The sequence below is a fragment of the Neomonachus schauinslandi genome, chromosome 10 (genome assembly GCF_002201575.2).
Source record: "Neomonachus schauinslandi chromosome 10, ASM220157v2, whole genome shotgun sequence".
Classification (NCBI taxonomy): Eukaryota; Metazoa; Chordata; class Mammalia; order Carnivora; family Phocidae; genus Neomonachus; species Neomonachus schauinslandi.
The window spans coordinates 77,116,500-77,132,864 of NC_058412.1; the positions used below are offsets into that span (position 1 = coordinate 77,116,500).

Below are 16,365 nucleotides of genomic sequence, written 5' to 3' on the forward strand. Positions count from 1 at the left end.
GGTTGGTCAGGGGAAGGCCTCTGTGAGATGGTAACGTTAAACTGACATCCGAAGCATGAGAAGGAGCAGAAAGACAGGCGGAGACATGGGAGAGGGTCCAGCAGCAACCCCAGCAGATGGGGCTTGTGTGCTCATGAGCAGACCCGCGTCTGCAGGGCCAGCCGGCCAGCAGTGAGCGAGGACATAGGTCTCACCACAGCCTCGTCTGCGTGCATACTCTTTTACTTTGATTTTGCTATTTTCATAATAAAATGGTACAACTTTCTTTTTTAACTTCAGACAATCTAGTAGATTCCATAAAATTAGCTTTTTTTCCCCCACAAAGGAAAACATGCATAGTATTGAAAAAACCAAATAGTGTCGAAAGGCTTTTAACAATGACCTAAGTCTTGGGGCCCTCTACTCTCTGATCTGCTTCCTAGAAACAACCACTTTTAGCCATTTTAGAATTTACCAGTGTATTTCTAAATAAATGTATAGCGTGCTCTCTTAACCGGTTTTGGGGATTAGCTACTGATTCCCTGTGATGACGATTTTAGGTCTTTTGTACTTTCCCGTTCCCCAGCTTCCTAATATGGTTATCCCCCGCCCTTTTTTTAAGTCCATCTTGTGTTTTCATTATTCTGATTATGTAGCTATTATTTACTGCTGAGCTAAGATAGTTATGTTTCAGTTCGTATATAGCTTTTATTTTTCTGGAGGTGACAGATCCTCTTTTTTCTTCTCTTCTCCCTTTCCCTGCCTTCATGCTACTTTTAGATTTAGATAGCTCATTACTCACATGGAGAAAGAAAGCATAGCCAAAGTTGCCAGCCCCCTATGGCCCTTGTCCCTTACCCCGAGGGACAGCCCTGAAACAGAGGGGGCTGGGTGAGCACAGCAGAGCATGCCCCCACCCCACCCCCACCCCCCGGCCGGCCGGCCAACTGTGGACCACTGCTTGGCAGCTTTAGGTTCTGCAGCAGTGTTCTTAGGGGCCAGGTAGGAAGGCCCAGGCCTCCCCAGAACGTGGGGGCAGTGAGAAGCTGTCTCACAAGCACCCCTGGGCGAGACCGGTGAGTGAGATGGCCTCAAGCAGTCGCTTATGGGCCTCCACTCATCTCATCTCCCAGGAGGGTCCCACGTGGCCTGTGGGGGTCCAGGCAAGGAGCCACTCCCCTAGAGCCCCTCTCCTCCACTTTGTTTTCCCTGGACATTTGACAGGGTTTCTGTGAAAAGCGCCTCTGTGCTTTTCCACATGGTGAGTGGTCTGCCCGTCACACAGCTGGTCCTCCTAGAGTGGTGTGTCCCGTGCCCCACTGCTTGCTGTGTAGACCTGCAGTGTAGCCGTTGTCCGAGGCCTTCCCTGGTATTGACCACACTTCCATGTCCGTTTTGTTCTCCTGCTTGGTTGGGACACCTGTGCCTCTCCCAGGGAAGAGACCTCCACAGCCTCATGTATGTGTGTGTATGTGTGTGTGTGTATGTGTGTCTTCTTTGCAGAGTGTGTGAGCTGGAGGAGTTGGGGGATCTGTCCCCTTGCTGGGAGAGCCTCCGGCGCCAGATTGTCACTCAGTACCAGACCATCATCCTCACGTACCAGGAGAACCTGACTGACCTCCATCAGTACAAAGGTGGGTACTGGGTCTCCATTTTCCCAGCTAGAAAACAAGAACCTGGCTCAAATACTCTCCCTGACAGACACGCTAATGGATTTTTAAAAATAGATTCTCATGTAGGTGTGAATTCTTTTGAATATGGCTTTCTCAGATCTTAATTAAGAAGACGAGTATGTGAATTGCATTAAAAATTCCTTCTATGGTGTCATCTGCCAAAGCAACTCATGTAGGATGAAATTTAGGAGAGACAAAATCACAGGCTGATGGTTCATGTTATTTTTTTGTCTTGGTCTAAAGTGCCCAAGGGAAATGCCCCAAAAGATGTAAATCGTTTGCTTTGAGACAAAGTGGTTTCCTAGATTTCCCAGTTTAAATATTCAACAGTCCTTGTATCAAACATCTGAATTGTCTGAGTGGAGCTCTCCATTTTTAAGGCTCAAAAAAGAAAGTGAAGTATAGACACCTCACATTTCTTCTTGAAAGATCCTGTTTGATTTTCAAATACTCTAAGGGTAGATTTAGAAGACTTTTCTTAACTAATTCCCTTTTTATTCCAAAATAGAATGAATTTTTTGGTTTTTCCTTACTTTATACTCTCTCTTCAGATTCTTCCCTCCCCCCCCCCCAACTACATAATAGAATTTCAGGGTTAAAAGAAAATCATAAGTCCTAATATTAAGGTTTTGATATGAACCTGTCCATGAACTTGGCTGAGAAGAAGCCACATACAGTCAGGTCAAGACGATGGTGCCCTTGGGTTTGGGTTGAATCTGAAGGGCAGGTCTAAGTTTATTGGCAGCATATAGCTGAAGAGACTTAGGAACCTACCATGCCGGATACCTGTTACCTGGGAAAGCGGGAAACCCACATGAGCTTGAGTTTTCCAGAGCAGAGCATCTCAAGTGTCAGTGTGCATCCTGGTCCCTGAAGACCTTGCTGCAGTGCAGATCTAGGATTCTGCACTTCTAACAGGCTCCCAGGATGCCACTGCTGCTGATCTCTGGGCCTCCTATAAGTATCAGGCCCTGGAGGACAGTCTCCTAGCACAAAATGCAAAGCAGACAATGGCTGGTCTGCATTTTGTATACTGGTACGATTTACCTTTTATCACTAGAGAGAAAGTTTATTTCTTCTTCTGATTGTCAGTGAATTTGTAACCCCCTTCCTTTTCTAGGCACGTAGTTCTTAATTAGTGTTGGATTCTGGTCGTAGAAACAAGATTGTAGATATTAGTTATAAAACATCATCCAACCTCCTTAACCCCCCAAGTATAATCAAGGGAACACGTTTAGGTTTGTGTTTCGGAGGGCCAGGATCCATGCTATGTAGCATTTGTTCATCTTGATAGATCTGAGGTCATCTCTTTGTGGAATTGAGATGTGTGGCTCTGGTTGAACCAATTTCTTAGATCTTGCATGATGGCGGTCTCCAGGGTTGGAACAGGCAGTCCCTGGCATGGGCCCATTTGCTTTTTATAGCAGTGCTGACATCGTGTTGCACAAAATCAGTCTTTATGTCAGACTTCTCAACTGAGAGCTGAGTCATGGGAGGGCAGGGCACCAGTAACCGTAACCTTCTGAAGCTGCTCCTAGCTGGCTCTGCTCACCACCTGAGCACCCAGAACCAGTCTTCTGGACAGTGAGCTGCCCTCCCTCCAGCGTTTCACCCAGCCTACTCTCTGGAAATGAAATGTGCTCATGGGCAACTCAGAATTTCCTTGGCCACTACCAGCACGTACCTGCCTATGCGCGGCCGCTTCCTCAGAATATGACTGTCCTACTCTCCATTCCTGAATGCAGGGTACATGTCAACGGTCCTTATTTTCTCATATTCCATTTCTTAGGTCCCTCGTTTAAAGCGAGCAGTTTGAAAGCAGATAAAAAGTTAGAATTTGTTCCCACAAACTTGCACATACAGAGGATGAGAGTTCAAGACGATGGGGGGTCAGGTAACTATTTTTCTGTTCCTCTCACTAAATCACACTTGACTTCCTTTCCCCCCGTGTGCTTGGTGCCCACACTGCCCCACACGTGTGCAGCCTTCCCTGTGTGTGCTTCCGCCTGGCAACTCAGATAAGAGACATGGCACAGGACCCTCGTAGGGTCTTGGTTTCCTAGGTTTTTCCCTCCCTTTGTTCCTTCCCCTCATCCGTCCTCCCTCCAGCTTCCCTCTGTGTTTCTGTGGCAGCAAGTCGCCTGTCAGTTATCCTTCCCAAGGAGGGGTGCAAGCTGAGTGTTACCGGCGGTTGCCTCCGGCCCTTTGTGGCCCCATCTGGAGACGTGCAGGAACCCCCTCTCTGCTGAGATGATGGTGTTGGGCTCCGGGGGCCCTCGGAAAATCGAGGCTGTGGGGCTGAGGGAGCGGGCCGCTTGGCACTGGGCTGGCAGGGCAGGGTCCCAGAGCTGCGCGCATACCCCTGTAGCTGGCTTGTGCACAGGCCTGAGCCCAGAGTAACAGAGGAGAGCTTTCTGTCATTCAGATCAGAACTACGACATTGTCACCATCGGGGCACCAGCTGCGCACTGCCAAGGTTTTAAGTCAGGAGGTCTCCGCAAAAAGCTGCACAAATTTGAAGAGACCAAGAAGCAGTAAGTACTTGGAGGGTGTTCATGGGTCTTTGTACAGCTGTCTGGTGCTTCCTAGGTCAAAAAAAAAACAAATCAAGAGGTGACCGCAAAAACATCCAGCCATCCGATGTGCTTTTGTGCAGCGGGAGGAACTGCCTCGTGGCCCGGGTGCTTCTGTGTGTGTGACTGAGCTGGGGGGCGGGGCGTGAGGGTGCCTGATTAGTGGTCCTGACCCTGCAAAGGAACAGCAAATTGAAACCCCCTGGAAGGTGGCTACCCCGTGTGGACTCTCTGCCACCTCAGCTGTCCCTTAGAGCCCCTGGTCCATCACGCCAGGTGTGCGGTGTGTGCTGAACGCCACAAAGTGTGAAGCCCGGAAGAGAGTGCTTCCTTTCCTGAGCCGACTGCAGTGGTAAACATTCCCTGTTTTAAGAAGGCTGGAGTGGGGTGGGGGGTGGGAGGGGAAGCTGCACGCAGCTGCAGTCCAAACAGGAAATGGCCAGGTAGGCAGTTGGGGAAGGGCATTGTGGAGCGTGCAGGGAGGTGTGGCTGAGGCGTGGTGCTTTGAGGACAGGAGCTGAGGGGGAGGGCAGCCTTGCTGGCAGACTGCTCAGTGCGGGGCCACACGCTGGTGAGCCTGGATGCAGGGGTGACAGAGGTAGGCCTGGCCCCAAGGGGCTCCTGGTCTTGCCTGGGAGTGGACAAGTCAACAGCACCACTTGGAGCAAGCAGGGCCGTGCTTGGAGCGGGGGTGATGCCGAGAGAGCCACAGACCCCAGCTGTTGTGTTGGATATGTGGGAGGCATTGGGGATCTTCCAGAATGTCACCCGTCAAGATTTAAATGGATGAGGGAGGCAAGTGTGAGAAGTAGGGGCGACGAGTGTAGATGGTCCTGTGAGATCCGTGGACCATGGAGTAGAGGAAATGGCATGCAGGTGTCTGCCTGGGGAGAACGGTTATCACATGATTATGTGTTCAGGCTGATGGGGATGGCGAGAGTGAAGAACTGTTGGTAAGAGAAGTCGATGGAGCAAGGTTCTGGAGATGCAAAGGCCAGACCAGGCAGGGAGTCCTAGAAGGTGGGGTGCAGAGAGGTCCTTGAGGAGTGAAGAAACAAGCTGAAGATACTGTGAATCAGCCTGTGCAGAACGTGGAGTTGAAAGGGTGGGACTTACCAAGGGAGAATGCAACAGTTGGAGGGAAGGTGAAGCCAAGGCCCAGGGGGCATCAAGAGAGTCAGCAAGGCGGCCAGGTGGAGAGTATTAGCACCTGCCAGGGAATCAAGGCTCTGGGCTGCCATGGCCAGGAGTCAAGATGCGGCTTGAGAAAACTGACCTCAGACTGGATCAAGGAAGGGGTGAAAGGTCAGGTAGAGTGGCCGGTCAGTGGGCCAAGGGGATCAGGGATGCAGCTAGGAGCTTCTCTGCCCATGGGGCGAGGCTGGAGGGGTGAGCCGGCAGGTGCAAGAGAGCGCACTAGGAGAAATTACCGTTCAGATGTCTGCACAGGTGGCCCCGAGCCAAGTGAACCCTGGAGGCAGCAGGAGGAAGAACAAGGAAGGGCCAGTGGTTAGGAAGGGGAATTTCAGCCTTCAGGGCAGGCGACATTCTTGGGAGGCCCCCCAGACAGCCCGCTTGACCTTGATTGATCCCACCAAGGGGTCTTCCCCTCCCAGACAAGCCAGACCCACCTGAGGAGTCACTGACTCTGCTGTGCCCTGGGAATTACGATGGAGAGGAAGCTTCCAGTGCTCCCCACAGCTCTGCACAGCCAGCCAAGAGAGCGTGTGTCTGTCACTCCATTGCATGTGGCTGTGTGGGGGTGTGAGTGGGAGATTTGAGGATGCCATGGGGACCCTGGAGGGGAAAGCCCATCAGGAGGGGGCGCCACTGGCCGTCCCTGTCCTGGAAAGGTCAGGATGTTGATACCTGATTACCCAGTATATTAACTTCAGAAGTCATTACTTCCAAAATGCTCCTGGAGTATATTTCAAATAAATAATGTAAATTTTCATTTAATTTCCTTCTAATGTTATTAAAATCACCTGTAGAAATGATTTTCATTATTTGAACTGTACTTTAAATGTGGACAGAACTTGGCCCACAGGCGGAATGTCCCCCTGGGGCTTGCGCACAGACACGGACATTGCTCTGATGAATAAGCACATTGGGCTCATAAGTTTTATGGTCCCTGTAATGGGTGCCTCAACACATAATTTCAAGGATTTTGACAAAAGATAACTTGGCTTTTTAATTTTTTGTTTTGCATTTGGTGTTTGCTAACTGCTAATATTTCGTTTTGGTTCTTTTCTTTAGCAGTTTTGAGGAGTGTTGGTGAGTTTTCTGTCTGTGGAGAGAGTGTCTGTTTGGGTCTTGCTCTCCTGTAGAGAAAGCCGGTGCTGTCCCCTCCTCGGTGAGGTGCTTCAGCCCTCGGTGCCACCGGGGGGGCCCTGGTTATAGCCTCGTAGACAGAATTCTCTCTTCCAACTGCAATGTTCTTTGATAATGAATAGCCCATCTCCAGTCTACCATTTTACCTTCTAAATCCGGCGGCACTTTGTTGCTGTGTGCGCTCTGAGGGAGGACCCTGTTTCTCCCAGGCCGGGCAAGTCCCCGGGTGCTGGCATTTCAGGTCCACCCATCGGGGTGGTCGGGAATCCCTTTCTGGCCTCTTTTACGAGAATCTTAGGGCTTCCGTTTTCACTTCACCATCACCTCTTATGGGAATATAACCAGCTTCCGTTTTTTGTGAATATAATTTATGCAGATTTTTAAAACAGTGTTCCTTGGGCCAAATTTCCCCCTGAGGGCAAACCAAGAATTAATATGACCAAGTGATTTTTTTCCTACCAAAGAATTAGATGGCAGCCAGAAAGCACTGTGTCTGCAGCCCGGGGGCTCCGAGGCTGCCCCCGGCCCTCCCCAGCCGTGCCTAGCGCGCTTGCTCAGGCGACAGCCAGGGCTCTGCAGTGGTGCTTCACGTGGTGACAGCATCTCAGAGCTGGGGGAGCTTGGGGGCCATGGCGGGGTCCTGCCCGACATGGCAGCTCTCTGCCGGGGACAGCAGGACAGCTGAGGCCTCTGGGGCTTTCCCTGTCTCTAGGACTAGGACTGAGCACACGTGCTCGTATACTCACCATCATCCCCTAACAGCAGCTCTTTGAAATTTACTCTTCCACACCCCCCGCCACAAGCTTCCTGTGTGTAAGCCCCAGATTACTGTTACTAGAACGTGACCTGTAGGAACACAAGGTGAGTAGGAGCGGTGCTCTCCTTCGGGCTTGGGGGACCGTATGTACTGGTCGAAGTATACGCAGCCATCTACATACACACGCATATATCTACAGGAAGCACACATTGCGTGTGTGCTCTAAAGACTGGGGCCAGGGAAGGACAGATTTTTAAAAATCCTATTTGAGATTGTGTTTTTAAGACTCAATTGTCAAATGGCAGCTATTCATTTGGAAGAGTGATTGCAGATTGGAAAGTAGTCGTGTGCACATCGTGCTGTGAAATTAGTTCTCAGATCACGCAGGCTTGGTTGTGGTCTGCTGCATGGGCTTCTGGCAAATCCATCGTGTTTTATCGTGGTGTGTGGGCTTGGGGTGTTGTTTTTTTCTGGGGTGCTTTGGTTTTTGGGTTTTGCATGTTTACACCGTAGTCTGTCAAGGGAGGTATTTTGGAGACCTGCTTTCGGGATCCAAAGAGCCCAGTGGGGGTGGGGGGGCGCCTCAAGTCCTCATATCCAAGGGAAATGATGGAGGTCGTGCTGCTCCACCTTCTCCCTCTTCCCCAAAACCCAAAGGGCAGCTCTTTGAGGGGACCCATGAAGGCTGAGAAGGATGGGGACCAGTGAAGGCTGAGACTCCCATTCCAGCTAGAGCTCACAACTTCAGATCGCAGGAGACATCCCCACTGGGGCATTATACTACTCTGTGCTTTCCTTGGCTTCCTCAGATGGTCTGAAAACTAACTTTATACTATTAGATTGATTGGGGATCCTGGCCGAGAGACTTGGATTTATCACCTCCATCTAGAAGGGCCAAACATGGTAGCCAGGCCCCACACAGCCGGGACACGAGTCGGTTCTCCGGAGGCTGGTGTTTGTGCCGTGCAGGGCCTGGGCTGTGGTTTTGATGTCAATCCTAAGATCTAAGATCACACACTGCTTGGTGACGAAGGAAAGAGGAAGAGCCAGGTTTTCAAAACTGTTGAGGTGTCCAGGCCTGGCCTCTGGCTTGGCATGTTCTTCACCTCCTTCGTCTGATAGAACATTATTTTTCGGGCGCCTGGGTGGCTCAGTTGGTTAAGCGACTGCCTTCGGCTCAGGTCATGATCCTGGAGTCCCTGGATCGAGTCCCGCATCGGGCTCCCTGCTCGGCGGGGAGTCTGCTTCTCCCTCTGACCCTCCCCCCTCTCATGTGCTTGCTCTCTCTCATTCTCTCTCTCTCAAATAAATAAATAAATAAATAAATCTTTAAAAAAAAGAACATTATTTTTCAAAGTAGAGAAGTCCTGGAGAAGGCAGTCTAGTGGTCAGGGTCAGAGGTGTGAGGGCGGAGAACTTTGGGTGTGTGCACAGAAAGTTTGAAGACTGGCCCAATGAAGAAACAGGTCTCTTGTGGAAAGTCTGGCCCCCACGGCAGTCTCCCTTCACTGTGATAAACTGACCCCTTCTGAGATGAACGGACCCCGTGCCTCCACTTCGGTACTGCCAATACATGGACAGGCGAGGTTCTCAGGTGGAAGGCTACGAGCATTTGGGTAATTATTGGATTCAATATCTGTATATGCATTTACGTAAGAATACAGACACATACAGACAGAGACAAAGGACTTCACTGTGTTTGAATACTTCAAAGCCTTCTACCATACAGACAGAAAGAATCTCTTGAGATTTACTTTTGCCCATCAGCAGCTAGACTAGCCTAGGAGACCATCCCTGAGTATCAGAACGCTTTACTTAGTGTTGGTTGTGGGCTGGGGTTGGGAGGCTGCTGCCACCCTCTTAGATTTGAGGAGACCCCTTAGACTCTGTTCTTATCCTTTCTAGTACACCATCCAGCTGCCAGTCCATAATCTACATACCACAGGACATCATCAGAGCCAAGGAGATCATTGCCCAGATCAATACCCTGAAAACCCAAGTGAGTTACTATGCAGAGCGGCTCTCGAGGGCGGCCAAGGACAGGTCTGCCACTGGCCTCGAAAGAACCCTCGCCATCCTGGCAGACAAGGTAGGGGGCACTACCCTGCTACATGTGAGATGGGGGCTCCCTTGGGTTTCTGGAAGCCCTTGGACACTCCATGTGTGCTTAGAGCCGTCCATTCCAAAGGTGACATTGGGATGACCTTGAAGATCTAGTTTCAGGTTTAGTTCCCCCAGAGGCCCAGGGAGGTTTGGTGATTTGCCTGTGGTCACAGAGCTGGATGAGGGCAGGCCAAGGACAGCACCCAGGGCTGGTGACTTCCAGTGCTGCTTCATGCAGATGTGTCTTCCCTCAAGTCTGTGGGGTCCATTTTGGAGGCTGAGGTAGTTCCACGGCTTTCTTAGCAACTGCCTACTCAGCGCATTTTTTGCCAATTTTTATTGACTTGGAATTTGAAAAAAGAAGCTGAGTTATTGTACAGACATACAATAAAGGAAATATAACTTCATTGGCTTTCACATAATCAATAAGCCATTTTCTAATTAACTGTAATTTGATCCTGATTAAAAATATCTAGGGGCGCCTGGGTGGCTCAATCAGTTAAGCATCCAACTCTTGATTTTGGTTCAGGTCATGATCTCACGGTTCTGGGACCAAACCCCATGTCAGGCTCTGCGCTCAGTGAGGAGTCAGCTTGGAATGCTCTCTCTCCCTCTGCTCTTTGCCCCACTTATGCATGTGTGTGTCCCCACTCTCTCCCTTTCTCTCTCTCTCTCTCTCAAATAAATAAATCTTAAAAAAATATATAGATAGATATAAATATATAAATATTGGTCCATACTGGGGCATTGGATATACCAGATCATTTTGATGGATGATGCTTTTTCAAATTACTCAGTCTCTCGACACACACACACACACACACTCACACACACATGCACACACATATACAGATTCTGATCACACTTCCCCACTCACACCCACTTTGCTGGGGAGAGGTGCTGTTCCTGATCAGAACGTGTTATATCCTTCTCATGTGTTCACTCAGCAAAGAGATCGAGAGCTGGAAATTAGATCCACTTGAAAAAGAAAGATGATGTTATCAGAAGGAAAATTATGAGCCACAGAACTCCTGCTGCATACAGAATTCCCCAGAACCACAGTGCTGTGCTGAGAGTCCCACTGCCCAGAGTCCAGGGCTTTGAGTATTAGATGCAAAAAAATAAGACTTAAGTGATCGCATCAAATTCTTGCCTGTCCCCTGGAACCAGAGAGGACAGCCCAGGATGTCAGTGAAGGCAAGGACACTGGGCTCTCTTCAGGCCCTTCCTTGAGTCACGTCAGGCTCAGAGGAGGGCAGGGACTGAAGCATGTCAGAGATTTCTCGACCTCCCTCATTCTCCCTGTGTCGTCCAGTCTTTTTGTGGGAGCCTTTAAACTCAGCCATCCCAAGGGCTCCTGTATGGAGAAGGGTGCACAGCTGGGCCTCAGGACGGTTCCTGAGCTCTCAGAGACGACCGGCCTCAGTGGCTTTGGTTTGTGTGTGCTGCAGACCCGGCAGCTGGTCACCGTGTGCGACTGCAAGCTGCTGGCCAACTCCATCCACGGGCTGAACGCGGCGCGGCCCGACTACATTGCCTCCAAGGCCTCCCCCACGTCGAGTGAGGAGGAGCAGGTGATGCTTAGGAACGACCAGGACACCCTCATGGCCAGGTGGACGGGGAGGAACAGCCGGTCTTCTCTGCAGGTGGACTGGCACGAGGAGGAGTGGGTGAGTCTGCTGCCCCTGGCCCTCATTCTGCCACTGAGCTTGGGTTGAAAAATTCAAAGCCTCTTGCCAGCCCCTCCCCACCAAGAGGTGTCTACCAGGTTGGCTGCTTCGCAGACAAGCTCCGAGTCTCCTCCCGGGTGGCTCTTGGACCCCCTGAGTTAGGGAGGGAGATGGCATTTTCACACCTTGTGTCCATCTGAGGGGCAGGGCTGCCACAGGCCAGGCTGGTGTCAGACCCGGCTGTAAAGGGGGCGATGTTCTCCATGGAGCTCTTGCCCGCTGGAGGCCCATCTCCTGTCACTATCTCCTAAAGACCAGCCAGGCCCCCTGCTTCCTCAAAGCTCTCTACGCAGTTAGCCCTTCCAGGGCCATTTGTATTTTGGGGGGGCAGGGGAGGAGTCTGGAGACGCTGCCCCTGACGTTGTATGCGTTGTATCCTTCTTCCTGACAGAGTGGCCCTGAGAGCCGCACCTGTCTCTCCTGAGGGAGGGACATATCACACAACTCGTTTTGTCATTTTTTAGGACTACGGCTTGGAGGCATGGAGTTTTTAGTCAGCAGCGAAGGGCTCCTCTGGCCCTGCCCCGGTGTCCTGTATTCTGTGTGGGTTTCTGCAAACCGCTCCCAGCCCTGCCTCCCCACCTCCCCACTGCCCCCGTCTGAAGTGACCGGCTGCCTCCATTACCTTCCCTCAGTCCCCTGTGTGTTTGATGGTTGTAGGAGGTCTGCGGCAGAGGGAGGAGGGATGAGCTGGCTCGCTGGGCCCTGTGGTCCTGCTGCCAGCTCTGGAGGGCACCAGGAAGCCCTGTCCGGCCTCCGTGACAGTTACTAGCAAACGTGTCTCCAACTTTAAAAACAATGACCGCAGTACATTGATTTGTGTTTTGAAAAGCAAATACAACTGTAATAGGGAATTCTGAATTAATCTTGATACTTCTAAATTTGTGGTATTTTAATGATCACAGTGGCCCAGGGTGGGGGAATCAGTGTGTGTGTGAGGGGGCAGGGAGGGGGGCACGGGGAGGGGTGGTGGTCTGTTCTGCTTTTCCCATCGGGACAGCTGACCCAGATGGGCCCTTTCGGTTTGGAAGGAAAAAGTGTGGCTGAACGTCGACAAGAGCCTGGAGTGCATCATTCAGCGGGTGGACAAGCTGCTGCAGAAGGAGCGCCTGCATGGCGAAGGCTGTGAGGATGTCTTCCCGTGCGCGGGCAGCTGTACCAGCAAGAAAGGTAACCGGGACAGCCACGCCTACTGGATCAACCCGGAAGACCCCTTCTGCAATGTGCCCTCCTCACCATGCCCCTCCACCATCTGCTCGATGCCATCCTCACCTGCATGCCATCCTCACCTGACCACACGTGCGTATGCATCCACGCTGCCCACTCATGCTGCCTCCACCTCACGCTGCGTCTGTCTGTCTGTCTGTCTGTGTCTGACTCCATGACCTCCTCCCCCCACGCAGACTGCAGGGAGGGCCGTCAGGCAGAGCCGGCTGTCACAGTGCACAGAGCAGCGGGCGGTGAGGGCAGAAGCCCCCGTAGTCCACGCCCGTGGAGCCCATGTGCGAATCTGCGTGTCCGGCAAAGGCAGAATCTCAAGGCCGTCTTGGGTGTCACTGCCCTATCAGTGAGGGTGGGGCTCCTGGGCTGTTCTGGTTTGTAAACCAGTCTGAGAACCTGCAGGAGGCCGAAATGCAGATGCTTTTCTTCTGAGATTGTTGATTGCACCAGGAATTGGTAGAATCAAGGGAAAGGTGAATCATGCAGGGACACAGCCGGATGAGAGCTGTTAGCGGGCTCAGCAGACTCGTCCAAAGGCTGCTTGTCATCAGCCGGCTGTGCGGTTACCCAGCAGGGGATGTTGCCTTGGCACTTGTCGGTCACTCACTCAGATGGTGGAACCCGCTCCTGGGGCTGAGTTAGGTTCCCCTGTTCAGCACCGCCCCCGAGGCAGGGTTCTCAGTAGATGGTAGGACGTTGGCATGAAGCAGCATGCTTCAGAAACAGTCCTCTGCCTGCACAGACAGAGCACAACCAGACACTCCGTCCCGCGTGTAGCCCTAAAGCTGGGCACGCACGATTTCTCCGCCAGGCCGTCCTCGGTCCCTGCCACTCGGGGCCTTCCACCTTTTCCCGTAGGAGCTGGAGGGGGTCATGGGCCAGGCAGCTGAGAGCCGGCTGCAGACCTAGCTTCTGCCTCCTCTGCTCTCCTCTGTGAATGCTACACTGTGGTTAGTAAGGCCCAGATGTGCGAAGGTTAGCCTTCAGACAGCAAGGACTTTTCATTTCTGAATTGGACAGCTTTCATTCAAGGCAGAAGCTGCTCCTCTATCAGAGCCTCTTGATAAATCCTTATTTGTAAGATGCCCTTCACCTTTTCAATCTGCCTGCAGTCTGTTCCCAGGGTGCGATTTCACCTGAGCCTCTGATTCAACAGTGTCCACGTCCTCCACCCTTCCATCTGTGAAGGACTGTAGTTTCAGTTCCCCAAGCCTGTGATTGGTTTCATGGAGCTATTTTGTCCTGTTTGTCTTCTCATTTTTTTATGTAAATTGTGTGTTTAAAAAAAAAAAATAACGCTCATTTCTCTTCAATATTGTCTTGCTTGTAATTTAAAATTTTTTCCGCAGATATAAAAAGAGTAATTTATTGGGCTTTAAAAAAAAATGCCAGAGAGAGTTTATTTAATCAGATATTCTGTTACATCCATAACTTAAATGTCAGTTTCCTTCTAGGCAACATCCTGTATTGGTCAAATGTAGACAAATTTAAATGCAGTTTTCAAGTTATTTAAATGAGCATTTATTTATGGTATTTAGGGTATGACTTGTGTTTGCCATGCAAATCAGCTCTGTTGTTATCATGGGAATATGAAGCATACATTTGAGAGAGTCTAACTTGGCTGATCAGTACTCAAAGAAATGTATGAAACCGTATGCCACTAAATTAACTGTGGATGATCCTAATTTAAAAATCTTGAGCATAGCTAGGAAGCCGTTCAGAGCTGGATGTGATCAGGAGAATCAGAGAGAACGAGACGGCGAGCTATTTATTTTATCCCGTCTCTTACCCTCAAGGGCCGGAGCCCAGCTCTGTTGTGACTTTCTATACCATTCCAACTTCCTGGGCCAGTTGTTTAGGCCTAATGAACAGGTTGTGTTCACACCAACTTATATACAAAGAACTCTGTGCCTCTTTGAAAGGCATCATGACTTTTCATTCCAGCTCTGCACCCTCTCCTAAGTCTTTGGTTTCCATCTTCTGCTAAGGAGTCATGCTGCCTTCTAGCTTGCTCTCCCATAGAACTTACCAGAGCCTTGCCTGGCAGGCACGCACCACTGTGGGACCCACTGACGAGTCCCCGCCAGCTGGAACCACAGAGGCTCCGGGAGTCTCGCCTTCCTTCTTCCGCTTTCCACACAGGTCACAAGTGCCCCACACCCCTCTGCATCACCACCCACAGCCACCCCGTCCGGTGGCCTCCATGTCTTGCCATGCATGCACTCATCCTCTCCTCATCGCTGAAGAACCATTCATACCCCAGACCAGGTTGTTTTAACCTGAACCCCAGGTTCATATGTCCCTGAGATTACGTGCTAGGATGAGAGGAGGTATATAGTGGTCATCAAATCTCAGGGTACAAGCCACTGGTCCAGGAGTACTGAAGGAGACCCCCCCCCTGCCCCACACACACACACTCCCTGCTTTGACTGAAAGATTGAGTTTACCCGGCTGAGTTTATCCCCTAATACCTTTTTGGGAATGGTCACAACCCAGCTATTTGGGATCACTACAGAAGATCATGAAAACAGGCCCCTCGACCTTCCTCCTCACTCAGACTCAGAATTTTGGAGGAAGGGTTATGGGGAGGCCGAAATCTGTATTTTTTTTTCCTTAAGACTGGGGTAGTTCTGATTAGCTGGACAGAGGTCTAAGAATCACTGTTCTGCGTCACCGCACACCACTGTGGGTTTCTCTCTTTGTTAGGCAGATGGTCTCAGGGTACTTAGGCTCTGCTGAAGAGGCTGAAGTCTTCAGCTCACAGGGGCCTTCACGTTTGCTCTGTTCTATCTCCTTTGCCGGTGGAAGAAGTCACTCTCAAAGATGCCTAGAGCAGAAGGATCCCTTGCCACCTCCACCTCTGGGCAACCCAGCTGGTAAACGTCTCCATACAGCTGGTTCCACCTATTTGGGGGGCTCTAAAACCACCCATTTCAGTACCCTGAAGACATAAAATGACCCCTTTCCAGACTCGTCTTCTTCCAGGTGGCACGCCCAGTTAACCAAGGAATTGTAGTTTTTAAGGGAAATACAAAATTGAAATGAGTACTTCACTTGCTGAAATGCGACTCAGTGTAGGTGAAATTGAATTAAAATTGGCATTCTTTGTATGACCTGGAGGGACGTTGTAATTCTTGACTTCCCCCAAATCATAAAAGTTTTAAATTTGATTTAAATGTTTAAGATTGGCATAGATGTGGGGTGGTATATTGGTTTCATCACTGGATCCTAACCTTTGGGTCTCTCAGCATATCAGTCTGCAGCCCAGGTTCCACTCGTGAGTCAGGGCAGCGGGCTCTGAATTGGGGATGATCAATTTGCTGGTCAGTCTCTCTCATTACAAGTGTGCTTCCAGATGCTCTGAGCCAACATGGGCTCCGCCATGTACAATGTGATCGATGTGGGCACTTTATCACATTGTAATACGTTAGTTTGCTTACCTGAAGAGCATTTTATGTTGAAGTCTTAGCAACATGAATGAGTGAATCAGTGTGTCGGTCAGTGTTTACCACCAAGAGGGCTCGGCTGCCGAGCGCCCGCGTGGGACTTCTCGGGGAGGAGGCAGGCAGGCCTCCGTCCTCTTCTCTGTTCAGCTGAGCCACCTTACGGCCGGCTGCCAATGCAGTTGCTGTAAGCGCTGAGTTGTTCATGTTTGAACTTTGTGCTGCTCCTTAATCATCCGTGTCGCCCTCCATTTCTGTGCAGATTGCAGCCCCCCTCCTGACGAGTCCAGCCCAGGTACGTGGTTTCCATTCAAGGCTTCTGCAGATGTCTTTTTTTAATCCTCAGGTAGTGTTTGTAGCTGAATTATCCGAGACTGCCTATGCTTCCAGAGTTAGGAAAATATTTTAGGAGTGTGTTCATTTGAGGCAGCTAGCAACTTCTCTTAGGTCTGGTGAGGAACCAGTTGGGTTGGGGATGCTGGCCTGAAGCAGGCTACCCCATGTGCTTTTCTCGCTTGCCCATCATACAACCTTTTCAGACGATTTGTGTCCGCG

The 16,365-nt window shown here is 50.7% G+C and overlaps 1 protein-coding gene across 1 annotated transcript in view; it reads left to right on the top strand.

Annotated features, from left to right (window-relative positions):
• The window catches only part of INPP4A (inositol polyphosphate-4-phosphatase type I A), a 53,136-nt gene that overhangs the window by 17,060 nt on the left and 19,711 nt on the right, over nt 1–16,365 (top strand). The window contains exons 10-17 of the mRNA XM_044918943.1: nt 1,483–1,613; nt 3,442–3,546; nt 4,078–4,186; nt 6,482–6,499; nt 9,219–9,402; nt 10,868–11,086; nt 12,178–12,316; nt 16,073–16,105. Of these exons, the coding sequence (XP_044774878.1) occupies nt 1,483–1,613; nt 3,442–3,546; nt 4,078–4,186; nt 6,482–6,499; nt 9,219–9,402; nt 10,868–11,086; nt 12,178–12,316; nt 16,073–16,105 (938 nt within the window). The remainder of the gene's footprint in view (nt 1–1,482; nt 1,614–3,441; nt 3,547–4,077; nt 4,187–6,481; nt 6,500–9,218; nt 9,403–10,867; nt 11,087–12,177; nt 12,317–16,072; nt 16,106–16,365) is intronic.